At 49.9% G+C, this 15784-nt stretch overlaps 1 protein-coding gene across 2 annotated transcripts in view; it reads left to right on the top strand.

The window, feature by feature from the left end:
* The window catches only part of STUM (stum, mechanosensory transduction mediator homolog), a 74880-nt gene that overhangs the window by 46577 nt on the left and 12519 nt on the right, over nucleotides 1–15784 (top strand). For both annotated transcript variants that reach the window (XM_084622231.1, XM_084622230.1), the window contains exon 2: nucleotides 10875–11054. In XM_084622231.1, coding sequence (XP_084478357.1) covers nucleotides 10875–11054 — 180 coding nt within the window. The remainder of the gene's footprint in view (nucleotides 1–10874; nucleotides 11055–15784) is intronic.

The raw sequence follows: 15784 nt of genomic DNA, 5'->3' as shown, positions 1-15784 counted from the left end.
TTAAGTGCTGCATGTTGCGTTTCATTGACCTATATATCTCCTTATAGGTGTAATTCTACAGCTTGCCAAGTAATGTGTTGCCTTATTTCTAGAGCGAAGAAAATAACTGGATCATTAACTGATTTGTTCTCTCATTTGATTACAGCTGTAGAGCTAGAAAATGATCACCTGCTCATTTGAGACAGGCCAGTTCTGCACTAGAAGCTTTACCTGGTACAGCAATATTGGCTAAGGGTGTGATTAAAAAGACAGTTTTCTACTGGCAGAAGCCCTACTGTAGATGCAGTTGTACCAGCATAAAACTGCTTTTGCGGGTATACCTTATTCCATCTGGAGAATCTGTATAAGCTATACTGGCAAAAGCACTATTTTGCATAGGAGAGTTTACTGGTATAACTATACCCGCAAACCTTTTCTAGTATAGATTAGGCCCTCATTAGAGCCAGATCATAGCACCTGAAGATGGAAGGGACACATTCATTCTATTCTTCTGGCCAATGAAGCTCTGTCCCTAACAGTATATTTGAGGGCTTTAACTAGTGTCTGCCATCTCAAGCAAAGAGAAACTTGCTTTGAGAAACTATTCCAAAGTATTAGGCATCTCACGCTCAGGAGATGTTCCCAGATCATCAGCCTGAATTTTATTATTTTGCAATTTCAGTCCAGGACTTGTAAGTAGTGCCCCTTGGACAGCGCTCTGTTTACCCGAAAGGTGGAAAATCCAAGGAAGGAGCAAGGAATTGTTTAGACAGTTAACAGACATCCTTCTTGTTTGGCTAAGCATTTCCGTAGTTATTTTTATCTCCCCTCAAGAGTGTGACAATTACCATCTTGACTGACTCTGGAGATTGAACTGAAAATGTCCAAAGCCAGAAAAAAAAAAAAAAAGTCTCTACAGCTACACCTAAAGATCCAAGACCTGTAACAGACTCACATCCTCTGTGGATCATGCCCAGAGGGGATGCATAACACACACTGACTAGTGGGTTACAGGCGCACATGTACACGCGCACATGTACACACACACACACACACCTGGAATAAACTCAATCCTCACACACATTTTCTCCCTCTTTTTTCCTGTCAGATGCTCTGATCAGGGCTTGGATTCACTACACATTTCCACAATACAGCCACAGTTACCGTGCATCCCACGCCTCACACCATCATCCTTATCCTCTGGCTGTCACTCCTACTTTGACCAGTGTCCCCCACTCCTCTCTCAGGCTAGGAACTGGAAGGGTGTGTTGGGTGAGAAGGCTGAGAGTGTGGGAAGACCAGCTGGCAATGGAGAGAATGAGCCAGCAGTTTGAAGCCATCAGCATGTTTGGGGTGGAGTGGAGGGCTGTATCTAGGATGGTCATCAGGGAAGAGCACGAGGACTTGTTTGGTAGCGGAGAGAGGGAGCAGGAACATGGAAGGGGAGGAGTTGGCAGACTAGCTCAGTCTACACAGTGGGCAGCAGCCTGTCCCAGGGCCCAGGTTGACACCCTCAGGCTTGTGGGGCTCAGGCTACTTCACTAAAAATAGCTGTGTGGCTGTTCCGGCTCAGGCCAGAGCTCGGGCTCTGAAGCCTAGGTAGGGATGGGGGGGGGAAGCTTCAAACCTTGAGCTCCAGCCTGGGCAGGAATGGGCACACAGCTGTTTTTAGAGCCATTGTGCGAGCCCCATGAGCGCAAGTTTGCCAATCCAGGCTCAGAGCCTCACTGCTGCAGGCTGCTGCTGGCTGTGTAGCAGTACCCGTAAAGTCCCCTCAGGGTGAATATACCCCTTACCAGGTTCAAAGGGCCAAACTGCTGAAATTGAAGCCTTTCCAAATTTGTTTGTATAATTAGAAATTGTCAGATTCTGTTGATAGCAAAAGCAAATGCAGCTTCTCAAAGGTTGTTTCCCATTTCTCCTGCAGACTCTTTCCTTGCTTGCCTATTACCAGTCGCGGTGCCTACATCCTACTGACGCCTCTGGTGCAAACAGAGTCATGGTAGTGTCACAGGCTTCCTGCTTCTGCCCATCACTGCTGCATCTGGTACTTTCACAGCTGCTGTAGAGAGGCAAAATTCTACCCCAATCCACCCTGCGGTTTCTTCCCACTATCCCAGGGCTTAGTCCCTGAGAGCTCCAACCAGATCCCAAGCTGAGGGCGTAAAACAAACACGCCCAATCAGCACCTGTGAGGATCATTCAGGGGGTTGTGATAGGCCTTGATGAGCTGAAGTGCCATAATCATTAGGCAGAGCTGACAAATTAGTTGACACAGTCTGTCTTTATTTTTGGCAATTTGTCTACACAGGGATCACATGTATTCACTATTCCATATTATTACAAAATATTTGAAGCAGATAATTCTTGGATGCTTAGTTCTTTCCTGAGAAACTTGTTGGGAATATTCACAGTCTGTGTTTTATTGCCTAGCACAAATTTTTCTTGGTACAGTAGGGCCCTTGATTTGGCAATCCCCTTAGGCAACTAAGGGCTCAGTTCTGCTACCCTTAGGCTTGATCTACACTACATACTTCAGTATAAGTAGTCACTCAGGGTGTGAAAAATCCACACCCCTGAGTGACGTAGTTATACCAACCTAACCCCCCGCCCCTATGTAGACAGCGCGATGTTGGCAGGAGAGCGTCTCCTGCTGATATGGCTACTGCCTCTGATGGAGGGGAATTATTAAGCCAACGGGAGCGCTCTCTCCCGTCCGCTTAGAATATCTTCACTGCACGCACCAGCAGCGTACGTTTGTAAATTTGTAGTGTAGTCCTGTCCTTAGACACATTGAGCGATACTTTAATCCTTCAGTAGTCCCATTGACTTCAATGGAACTGCCTGTGGAGTAAAAGAACCATGAGACCAGGGTCACACAGAGGTTTGTGGGGGTCCAGGGCAATATCTAAAATGGAGGCCCCCTCACCCTTCCAAAAAAAAAAAAAAAGTTACCACTGAGGGGAAGCAGGGGAAGGAAGTCGGAGAACAAGCCTGCCCCACACTCATCCCCCCATGGCGGCTCATGTCCTGCAGGACTGGGCCCAGCTCCCCGCTCAGAGCATTGCAACCTGGCATGTAGGGTTGCAGAACTCCTCAAGTTTGGCCCAACTGCCTCTCCATCATGAGAGAGGAGCTGTGAGGCCAAATTTCAGATAGTGGCACTCTGACCCCTGCATGGCAGTCTCAATCCCATGTGGTTTGGGGGCCCCTCTCAAAGGGGCAGAGTGGGGCAAAATGCCCTTTTGTCCCCCCGCCTTTGGGCAGCCCTCCATGAGCTACTCTTGGAGTAAAGGCTTGTCTACATGAATACTTAGTATGTGGCAAGCTGGGGTGTAAATCCCTGCACCTGCTGCACACTAAGTGTGCATGTGGACCCTGCTGATGTCCACTAAAAGTTCTGTAGGGTGCGTTGATATATAGTGCTTTGAAAAGGGACCAGATCAAAGTGCACCAGAGGAACTGTTCATGCATGTTAGCAGGGTCTAGGGCAGTTACTGCATGGCAGACTAGTGCGGGTTAGATTCATGCCCCAGCTTGCCAGGAGCTAAATGTCAGCAAAAATACTACTCAGTGCAAGAAAAGGAACCAGGATCATGCTCCATGTATGCATCTGTATTTAGATTAACCTCAGTGTTTGCAGTTTTGAAGGTATTTCTTATACTAACTATAGGGTAGTACAAGGAAATACTGCAGATATTCAAAGAAGTTCATCTGTTTACATTAGGTTAAAATAGCAGGGTTTTCAGGGCCATCAGTGTATATTCAATTGTAATTTTAGCAGCTTACACCAATCTACTAGAATTCTTTGAGGGGGTCAACAAGCATGCGGACAAAGGAGATCCAGTGGATATAGTATATTTAGATTTTCAGAAAGCCTTTGACAAGGTTCCTCACCAAAGGCTCTTCAGCAAAATAAGCAGTCATGGGGTAAGAGGGAAGGTTCTCTCATGGATTGGTAACTGGTTAAATGATAGGAAACAAAGGGTAGGAATAAATGGTCAGTTTTCAGAATGGAGAGAGGTAAATAGTGGTGTCCCCCAGGCATCTGTACTGAGCCCAGTCCTATTTAACATTCATAAACAATCTGGAAAAAGGGATAAACAGTGAGGTGGCAAAATTTGCAGATGATACAAAACTACTGAAGATAGTTAAGTCCCAGGCAGACTGTGAAGAGCTACAAAAGGATCTCAGAAAACTGGGTGACTGGGCAACAAAATGGCAGATAAAATTTAATGTTGATAAATGCAAAGTAATGCACATTGGAAAACATCATCCTATCTAAATTAGCTGTTACCACTCAAGAAAGATCTTGAAGTCATTGTGGATAGTTCTCTGAAATCATCCACTCAATGTGCAGCAGCAGTCAAAAAAAGTGAACAGAATGTTGGGAATCATCAAGAAAGGGATAGATAATAAGACAGAAAATATCATATTGCCTCTATATAAATCCATGGTACACCCACACCTTGAATATTGTGTGCAGATGTGGTCGCCCCATCTCAAAAAGGATATATTGGAATTGGAAAAGGTTCAGAAAAGAGCAACAAAAATTATTAGGGGTATACAACAGCTTCCGTATGAGGAGTGATTAATAAGACTGGGACTTTTCAGCTTGGAAAAGAGGCGACTAAGAGGGGATATGATAGAGGCCTATAAAATCATGAATGGTATAGAGAAAGTAAATAAGAATGTGTTATTTACTCCTTCTCATAATACAAGAACAAGGGGCCACCAAATGAAATTAATGGGTAGCAGGTTTAAAACAAACACAAGAAAGTATTTTTTCACGCAACGCACTGTCAACCTGTGGAACCCCTTGCTAGAGGGTGTTGTGAAGGCCAATACTATAACAGGGTTCAAAAGGGAGCTAGATAGATTCATGGAAGATAGGTCCATCAGTGGCTATAAGCCAGGATGGGCAGGAATGGTGTCCCTAGTCTCTATTTGCCAGAAGCTGGGATTGGGTGACAGGACATGGATCACTTGATGATAACCTGTCTGTTCATTCCCTTTGGGGCACCTGCCATTGGCCCTGTCAGAGGACAGGATACTGGGCTTGATGGACCTTTGGTCTGACCCAGTATGGCTGTTCTTATGTGTTGGTTAGTTACATCAGTCCTCCAATCAGGGAACAGAAAAAATATCACATGACCAACTTAACTAACCAGCACAGTGCAAGTTGCAAATTTAACAATCAAATAAACATGAAATTCTCATTTGAACCAGTATCCGAGTTTGTGAATCACACTTTGTGAGTATTCACCCTAGGGAAGCTTACATGCTTCAGGGAAATGCAAACACTCAGAGGTCCCAGGCATGGTCAAGTTAATTTGCTTTAGAATTAAAATAAATATTCACTGGTGATTTTCCCACCCAACTATTCACTCAGCTCTATTAGACTTCTGTAGCTAAGCGAGGACTCACCAGCACAGTACCTCCTGCTGGTCATCTTGGGAATTAGCTCTCCAGCATACAGAGTGCCTCCTCCTGGTCAATGTCTCGCCTGCCACTGGCCCCGTGTCCCTCCCAGACCTCGGTGCCCCTTACCCTGGGGTTCTGCCCACCACAGTACCCCCACATTCTGGGTCTCCCCTCCCAGGGGAATCCCAACCCTCTACACCCACATTGCCTCAGTGTCTTCTGCCAGTCATCATCTAGCCCCCTTTCTCTGGGGCAGACTGCAGTCTATAATGGCCAGTCATCATTGGCAAGGGGTTAGGACCTGCTGCCTTTGCCTGTCCTCAGGCTGACCCTCTGCAGCCCCAGTACCTTTCGTAGACCTTAAACAAGGCCTGCAGCCTGGGGATTTACCAGGCTGGAGCTCCCCAGCTCCCTTTGCCCTTCCCCAGCACTGCTCCACTTCAGGCACCTTGCTTCCAGGCAACTAGCCCCTCCCACTCCAGGGCTGGAGTGAGACCCCTCCAGCTTCTGGCCCCCCAGCCAGCGGTGAGCTGCAGCCGGTTCGCACCGGTTCGCGCGAACCAGTTGTTAAATTTTGAAGCCGTTTTAGAACCGGTTGTTAACCCGCTTCCCTGCAGGGGGCGCTGAGGCTTTGATGGGCTCCGGCCGGGAAGGGATGTAATTCCTCCTCTGGCCGCTGGGGGCACTGCACTGCAGGAGCCATGTGGGCTGCTGCCTGGCCCTGGGCACGAGCCCTGGTGCTGCTGCTGCTCCCCTGACTCCTGGCCCTGGGGCTCCCGATGCTGCCTGGTGGGTCCCCGGCTGCTCTGCTGGGCCTGGGCTGCATCCTGCTGCTCTCCCCATGAGTACCCACCACCCTGCCCGCAGCCAGCCCCTACCTCCAGCCACCCCTGCACCACCTGCCTGCAGCCAGCCCCTGCAGCAACCCCTGCCCTGCCACCAGCTGCCCCCCCGTCCTCTGCCTCCAGCCACCCCCCGTCTCCAGCCACCCCCTGCCCTGCCTCCAGCCACCCCCGCACCCTCTGCCCGCAACCAGCCCCGGCCGCACGCACCCCCTGCCCTGCCTGCAGCCAGCCCCTGTCTCCAGGCACCCCTGCACCCCCTGCCCACAACCAGCCCTGGCTGCACGCACCGCCTGCAGCCAGCCCCTGTCTCCAGCCACCCCCACACATCGTGCCCGCAGCCAGCCCCTGTTTCCAGCCACCCCTGCACCCCCTGCCTGCAGCCAGCCCCTGTCTCCAGCCACCCCTGCACCTCCTGCCTGCAGCCGGCCCCTGCTACACACACCCCCTACCCTACCTGCAGCCAGCCCCTGTCTCCAGCCACCCCAGCACCCCCTGCCCTGCCTGCAGCCAGCCCCTGTCGCACCCCCTGCCCTGCCCGCAGCCAGTCCCTGTCTCCAGCCGCCCCAGCACCCCCTGCCCTGCCCGCAGCCAGCCCTGCACCCCCTGCCTCCAGCTAACCCTGCCCCATGCCCCTGCCTGCAGCTGACTCCACGTCCACTGGTGCCCTGCAGTTCCCAGGGCAGTAACCCTGCACACCTGCTTCAACGAGGGGGGCAAGGAGCAGCTGAGACCCACACATGTGCACACCCTAGGGTGACCAGACAGCAAGTATGAAAAATCAGGACGGGGGTGGGGGGTCAATAGGAGCCTATATAAGAAAAAGACCCCAAAATCGAGACTGTCCCTATAAAATCGGAACATCTGGTCACCCTAGCACACCCCCAGGGAGTGGCAGGGACCCACACATGTGAAACGGAGCTCATTTCTAGTTCAGGCCCATCTTTTTAACAAAGAACTTTAAGCAGGATTAACATACATCCGTGTTTTCCCGGACAGGTCAGGCTTTTTGGTTCTTAAATCACCGTCCGGGAGGAATTTTTAAATTTTAAATTGGTACAAAAAATACATACTGGGGCACATCCCTTAAATCAGAACTTTTTATAGGGAACCGAATGGCATTTTGGGATGCATAAGTAGGGGCATAGCGAGCAGATCGAGGGACGTGATCGTCCCCCTCTATTCGACATTGGTGAGGCCTCATCTGGAGTACTGTGTCCAGTTTTGGGCCCCACACTACAAGAAGGATGTGGATAAATTGGAGAAAGTCCAGCGAAGGGCAACAAAAATGATTAGGGGACTGGAACACATGACTTATGAGGAGAGGCTGAGGGAACTGGGATTGTTTAGTCTGCAGAAGAGAAGAATATGGGGGGATTTGATAGCTGCTTTCAACTACCTGAGAGGTGGTTCCAGAGAGGATGGTTCTAGACTGTTCTCAGTGGTAGCAGATGAGAGAACAAGGAGTAATGGTCTCAAGTTGCAGTGGGGGAGGTTTAGGTTGGATATTAGGAAAAACTTTTTCACTAGGAGGGTGGTGAAACACTGGAATGCGTTACCTAGGGAGGTGGTAGAATCTCCTTCCTTAGAAGTTTTTAAGGTCAGGCTTGACAAAGCTCTGGCTGGGATGATTTAATTGGGGATTGGTCCTGCTTTGAGCAGGGGGTTGGACTAGATGATCTCCTGAGGTCCCTTCCAACCCTGATATTCTATGATTCTATGATTGTTAAGATTTTGGCACTGCCCCCAGCCCTCTGAGCAGGGCCAGCTGTGCCCTAACTGAGCTGGCCACACCTGTGGTCAGCTACTCAGTCAGCTTCCCGCAGCTGTTCTCACCTCTTTTCCCAGCTGCAGCCCTTTCCAGGGCTGCTTTTAACCCCTGTTCTGCGGGAGTAGGGCTGGTGCCCCACTACAACTTCTCACTGGGGCTTGTAGTTGCAGACTGAGTGTCACTGGGAGGCATAGTGTTACCATATTTCAGGTTCCCAAAAGGAGGACACTGCCAGAGCAGGGGAAGCTGGGGGAGGGGGAGGAGTAGGAGAGGGGAGGGGTGCTGGGGGAAAGGGGAGGAGCAGGAAGGGGAGCTGGAGGGGGTGTGGCTCCAGCTGTCATCCCGGAGGTCAGAGTAGAGATCACAATGGCTCCTTGTGGCTTTACAATCTATGAATCTACATAACCTAGTTTATAAACAAATTCTCTCTCTAGGCTTGGGCATGTCCCACTTCTCTGTGTGCTGCCCCATCTTGTGAATGGGAACAAACATGCTTCTGTACGGTACAGGGCTGTTTGGGAAGGTTAATTAGCTAATGCAGTACAGCAGTCTGCCAGTATGAAGTGTTGAATAAAAACATCATTGGAAGGGTCTGTATAACAGAGCCCCAAGTATTGAGAATTATTTTTCATTTACAAACTATTTCATAAGCTTGAAGAATCAGGTGGGGGAGAGAGGGTGGAGGGTTATTTTAAATGTAGACTAAGCATACGGATGTCCACTGTAATAGAAACATCCATCCATCCTCTTAGCTATCCCTGATCCAAGTTTGATCTCAGGGTGCATAGCTTCTCCTAATCCAGTTTTTACAAGATCTGGGGGATATTCCAACTCCTTTTCTTGCCTTTCCAAACATACGGTGTAGGGAAAGTAGGGAGGGAGACATCAGGCTATTTCCTCTGGAATGATAGCAAAGCCACTGTGTCAGAGCGGGTTGCCTCTGATAACAAGCAAGGGTGAGGCTGTTGCAATACCCAGAGGGTTTTAAATAATTACCCCCATCTCCCGTTTCCTGCCCAGTCCAACCAGCCATTGGCTCAGGCATCTGTCCCAGAAAACAATCTGCCTTATCCCATGTCACAGATTACACATAGCCAGGTGGCACCAGGCTGGTTAATGTTACTTGCCCTTGCCTCCCAAAGGAGGATCCCCCTCCCCACCCTCTCCTAGTTAGAGAGACAAGGTGGGTGAAGTAATATCTTTTAGTGGACCAACTTCTGTTGGTGAGAGAGACAGGCTTTCAAGCTTACACAGGTTCCTAGTTGTAAACTGCAACTGTAAAATGACAGTTCATTCGGGGGTGGGAGCACCTCAGCTGCATCTCAAAGGGTTTTTTAAAAGGCCTTTCCACCATGGGGATTTTTAAAAGACATCATAGCTAGATTCCTACCTTCTCATCTCCCCGTCCTCTGCCTCAGACGCCTCTCACATTAACTCAGCTTTCTTGGCATACTACTGTAATTACACTCCTTGCCTGTCCGCCAGCCTCTGCAAAAAAGCCCTCAGGATGAATAAAGCAAGTCCAGATAACCAGTGGTAGTCACAGGCAATTGCATGGGCTGCACCAACATGCATGCAAACATCTGATCTGAATATGCAAACCATGTGCACGTTACATACAGATCTAACTGGAAAAAAACAGTGTAGCTGATAAGCATAGAGGCAATATAGGTGATGTGCATCTGTATGCAATATACCTGATACGTGCATGTACATCTGACATTTGAGTGCATGTACATTTGCACACATCTCTTTTATGCCATCCTGGGTTGCCAATGAGGACTCAACCTGGGACCCCAAAAGCTGGTGGCAGCAGTGGAGCAGCCTCTAGACAGGAGCACCCAGCACAAGCTGAGCCATGGGTAATATATGTTCACAACTGCACGCCCCCACCTTTAAAACGCTGGGAAGACCTGGAAGATTTGCCTGTCCATCCCCACTACTCTGGACTCCTCAGATCCCTCTCTGCCAGGTACATGGCACGCTGCCCCCCCAGGAAGAGAACACATGGCTGATAGAGGAAGTGCTGTTTCCAAAGACCAGCACAGGGCACAGTTGCTGTTTACCAGGAAACCGAGATGAGGCTTTGGTTGCCCTGGGCTGACAACGGGAGTTTTCCCACCCTGTGTACCTGGCACTGAAAGTACATTTTGTCTTGGTGGACACGAGGCAGCAATAAAGGGGTTAATTACACAGGTGACACTTCAGGCTTCAGCCGCTCCAAATATAAAACCCTGGATATCAGAGCCTGAGCAGTAGGAGGCTAAAACCCTGAGGGGATTTCTCACATGGGGGAAGAACTCCCATCTCCCCTCCCTGTAATATTCCAATGCGGGGCTGCCTCCCACTGCTTCAGCCGTTCCCACCTACTCCATTTCTCTGTGTTGCCTCTAAACTGTTTCTCCACTCCCATCTTCAAGCTGCTGTAAAGGAAATGAGGTGGGAGTATGAAATCAGTTCAGAGCAGCAGCAAGAAGAGAAGTGGGGGCTTTACGAGCTCGGGAAGCCCAGGGTATGCCCAGCAGCTGGACTGTGTCCCCTAGAGAGCTGGCTGATCTCTAAAATCAAGGTGCAGTCTCAGTTTGATTGGGCCTTTGTTTCTCAGAAGGAGTCAGCACCTCTTGAGATGTCTGGGCAAATACTGTGATGCATTTTGTGAACAGTTTCATGCTTGTAGCATTTCTATAGCGGCAACAATAAAAAGAGGGATGCTGTGAACACCAGATCTAAAACAAGAGTTTGGGGGGGGGGCAGTCTGGATGGAGCTTCGCTGTTTTCTGGGGAGGCACTAACATCCCAGCTCCTGCTGTTTCTATGTCAGGCTCTCCACTGAGTGTTTACTGTTGCTGTTTCCACAGGGACATTCGTGTCTGCCTTCACTGTGCTGTGCGGAGCCCGGACTGACCTCCCCGACAGGCACATGTGCTGCGTCTTCTGGCTGAACATCGCTGCGGCGCTGATTCAGATTCTGACGGCTATCGTGATGGTTGGCTGGATCATGAGTATATTTTGGGGGATGGACATGGTCATTCTTGCTAGTAAGTACAGTGCAATCATTGTCTCCACCCCCACGTTGTTAGGGCTCAGCTAGCGTCCTGGAACCCAGCCGAGAAATGAGGAAAGTGGAAACAGTACCAGGCAGCTTTTATTAAATGGGGACATTCACACTGAAACAGAGGGAAAAGAGACATAAAGAGTGGATCTGCCCCAGCACTATGGGGAGGTTAGTGATGAACATTTGCTTGATTTCTTCCCATGATATCAAGCTCTGCTCCCAGTAGTTGAATGTTTCTGTAAGATGCCTAACAAAGTTCACCTTTCACTTGGCATCATTATGCTTCAGAGTGAACAGTGTTCCACTCAACAGGAGTAGCCCCCACTTCCCTGAGCGATTGTTCCACAGTCTCTCTGCAGACTCAAGAGGACAGGACGGTGTTGATTCACTTTGGGAAAGTTTTTTTCCCCCCACAACCATTAAGTCTAGGAATGTGATATTCCATTTTAGAATGAAAGCTGCAGAAATGAATGGGGCCACCAGAGAAGTGCTGGCACAAAATACTGCCCCCTTCCACTTCAGCCCAACCCCTGCTTTACAGGGCCCCATTTCCTGATGTTGCATCAATCGGTGTTCGAATAAGCACTCTCGCCCTCAGCAGTCCCACAGCATCCTCCCATTTAACCGTACTCCAGCTAACTGAGGTGAACCCAAGTTTAGTTAGACTCTCTGGTGTTGTACTTTAAGGCTTGGTCTACACTAGAGGGGGATCGACCTAAGATACGCAACTTCAGCTACGAGAATAGCGTAGCTGAAGTTGATGTATCTTAGATCGACTTACCTCGCATCCTCATGACACGGGGTCAACTGCTGCCACTCCCCCTGTCAACTCTGCTTCCAGGAGTTGACGGCAGAGCAATCGGGGATCGATTTATCGTGTCTACACTAAACACGATAAATCGATCCCCGATAGATTGATCACTACCCACCAATCTGGGTACGTATGTACTCTTAGACTACATCTACATTCTGAACAGCTCAACTGTGCTCATAGTGTAGACAAAACCTCAGGTAGCTACCTCCACAGATGCCCTGAATCCTCCTCATTCTGTGAGTGGCTGGCTCCCCACTTTCTCATAAACCCCATTTATCCAAAGGTTTCTTAAGATCAATTTGTAGGCAAACGAGGTTATCAATGCATCTTAAAGCTTTCTCCAATGTAAAAGTCCCCTTTTGGGACCTTGAAACTCCAAGAAAGACCTCAGTCTTAGGGGAAGAAAGAGACAAATGCATCTCTAAAAGGCCTGGTCTACACTACAAAGTTAGGTCGACGTAAGCGCATGTGTCTACACTGAAATTTGTCTCCAGCCGACATAAGTGTCCCTTTACAGCGACGCAGTCAAACCACCTCCCTGAACAGCATGGAACCATGGTCAAGCTACTGAGGTCAGTGCGGTGCAAATACAGACACTGTGTGGCCTGTGCCAACCTCAACAGTCTTCCAGCAGCTGTTCCATAATGCCCCATGCCCTGCAGTACTGACCACTCTGGTCACCATTGTAACCTCCACTTCCCAGGGGTCACGGAGCCTGGAAGCATCCCCCTTTAAAGACCTCTGCATGTTTTTGAAATGCCTTTTCCACATCGCTCACCTTTGTGAGCACACCAAGTAGTTCACCCTTGATGCATGCAACTCCCCAACCGACCGTGCTGGCTCCATGAGCTAAACTTGCTCTTGCCAGGAGCAGAAAGGAGGTATTGGATCTCCTGGGCCTGTGGGAAGAAGAGGCTGTGCAAGCGTAGCTACGGACCAGGTAGGAACATAGATATCTATGAACAGGGGATGCAGGAAAAGGGGTATGACAGGGATCTGCAGCAGCACCATGTGCAAGCAAAGGAACTTGGCCAAGCATAGCACAAGACCAAGAAGGCCAGCAATAGATCTGGTGGTACCCCATAGATCTATTGCTTTTACAACGAGCCGCATGTCAGACATGTCAGACCCAGCAGACCATTGAGGATACCTTGGAGGCTAAATTCCCTCTAAGCTGTGCAGGCACATGGCTGCGCAGCAGGCTATCAAGGGCCACGCAGGCATGCAGAGGGGAGAGGCACCTCTCCCTCAGTCTCGGACCTGGAGCTGCTGCGGCTGGGAGAGGTGCCTCTCCCCCAGCCCAAGCCCTGGAGCTTCCCTGGCCGGTGAGAGGCACCTCTCTCCCGGCCCCAGGCTGCTGCGGCAGAGAGAGGGCTGGGGGGAGTCCTTCTCCCCACCACAGCTCCAGAGAAGCCTCCACCCCAATCCCCTCATCTCCAGCCCCACCCCAGAGCCTGCATCCCCAGTCAGAGCCCTCACCCCACTAGTCCCCAACCCTCTGCCCCATCCCTAAGCCCCCTCCTGCACCCCAAACCCCTCATCTCCAGCTGCACCCCAGAGCCCTCACTCCCAGCTCAAGTCCCCCTGCACTCCAACCCTCTGCCCCAGCCCTGAGCTGCCTCCCACACTCCGAACCCCTTGGCCCCACCCCCTCCACACATCACCTCCATATTGGTGCACATAGGAAAATTCATTCCGCACGTGGATGTAAAAAATTTGAGGGAACATTGCTTGGAGGACCCCAAGACAGAGACCCCCTGCAGTGACCAGCGAGGACGAGAAGGTGTGGGAGGAGGGTGACACAGGAAGGAGCTCCAACCATGCAACAAGCCAGGACCTGATCTAGACACCACCACAGTCTAGCCAATTCCAACAGGTGAGCATAGATGAGCCTGGTGGAGGGGAAGGGAACTCGGGTAAGTGTGTGCATGCATTTTTCCTTCGAGTTTTTAAATGTAAAGATGGCACCCAGCCCATCCCAAGTTAACAAGACACAGGTATTGACTTTTCATAGTTGTACTCCTACGAGATAAGATAGAGGTACAACTAACAGAGGTAGAGTTGGCCTCTGTTTTTCATTCCCTGTAGGTTAGGTGGGAGGGCCAGCGGAGCAGTTTGTTTATGTACACAGGGATGTCCCTTGTATCCTCCTGAGAGATCTCAATGAAACTTTCACGGAGACACTCTGCAGTCGTCTCATGACGGTTTCTAGGGATGGCTGCCTTATTTCTTCGTCCTTGGTAGGACAGTTTCCCACGCCATTCTGCTATGAGTTCAGCAGGCACCGTGGCAGTACGCAGGCTAGCAGCATACAGGCCTGGGCAGCTTCGGGACGCCAGGGATAGCTGTGCTCTCTGTGCCTTTGTTACCCTCAGGAATGAGATAGCAGCTAAAATCCCCACTGCCTGTGGACAATGGCACCAGCATTCAGTGTCATTGCCCTAGACGCATCCCCGTGGAACAGGGACTGAAATATTATTGCTTCATGCAACAAAAAATCCTTCACCCTCTCCTCACCCCGGCAGGCCAAACTCCCCATGGCTGGGCCTGGAGAGTGGTGCTGGGCACTCCAAAGCTGAAGAGTCCATAAGCATGTCTCATTAGAAGTGTCTATGGGAATAAGGGAAGGGAGTTTTGAAACTTATCTTTCCCTTTCTGCTGTGACTGTAAATCCAGAGGTACATCTCTCTGCTTTTAATAGCAGCTTCTGGCATGGTGGCCTTCAGGGTGCCCCCTCCACACCTGCAAAATGCCTGATCTGATGAGGAGGAGACAGAAGAGGACACAGGAGGACATACTCAGCAAGATCCTGCAAGCTGGTGCTGCATCGGGCACTGAACAAAGGACCTGCAGGGCCAACATGGCAGACGGCACAGAGAAGGAAAGAGATCAGGAGAAAGGCCCAGGAGTCCCAGCATGAAAAGTAGATGAAAATACACCAGGACATAATGGGTCTTCTCAGGCAGCAAACCCAAATGCTGTAGACCCTGGTTGGCCTACAGGTTCAAAAATCCTGGCCTCCCCACCCTTTTCAGTCCTTGGAGAACTCCATGGTCTCTGCTTTGTGCACCCCTCAACATATTATGTGGCATCACAGGCCATATCCTTACCCTACCACTCAATGCTGGAGGAAACAAGGAAAACTACAGCTGCACGTACACGGACCTGCAAGAACCACGGTCTACATCGGTCTACGTTTGTGCCCTGAAATGGAGAGAAATATTTGCTGCCTCTCCAGTTTTAAAGTTCCACGCCATTAATTTGTCAAAAGGTTGTATTGTATTGCCTGGGGAACGGGCAGCTCACATTGATTTTCTGCACTGTTTCTCCTACTCAATAACATATTATTTTTGGAGAATAAAATTATCTTTATTCATTGACAATGCATACTGCAGAATGCACAGTGGCACTCAAAGGGAATGGTACTTGTAAATGTACAGCAAGTACCACGTAATTCGGAGCGTCAGGAAAACACTGGGTCCTCTTTATAAATGCAGAGCAATTCTTAGCGGCACCCAAAGAGAGCATGCCAGCAGAGAACACTACTGTGGCTGACCGTTAAATTGTTCTTTCAAAGCCTCCCTCAACCGTATATCTCCCCGCTGGGTTCTTGTAATGGCCTCTGGCTTCTCAAAGGCCGCAGGCAGCCGCTCACCCTCCACCCTGGTGGCAGCTTGTCCCTCTTTGCCTCACAGATATTACGCAAGACACAACAAGCAGCTATAACCATTGGGCTGTTGTTCTCAATGAGCTCCAGTCTAAGTGAGTAAACACTGCAGGCTACTAAAAGCACATTCAACTGTCATTGTGCACTTGCTGAGCAGGGAGTTGAATCTTTTCTTGTCAAGTGGCTGGTGTACGGCTTCATGAGCCAGGGGCAGGGTGGGTTCCCCACAATC

The sequence above is a fragment of the Lepidochelys olivacea genome (genome assembly GCF_965140295.1).
Source record: "Lepidochelys olivacea isolate rLepOli2 genome assembly, chromosome: 3".
Taxonomy (NCBI): domain Eukaryota; kingdom Metazoa; phylum Chordata; order Testudines; family Cheloniidae; genus Lepidochelys; species Lepidochelys olivacea.
This window is presented reverse-complemented; position numbering and strand designations above follow the sequence as displayed.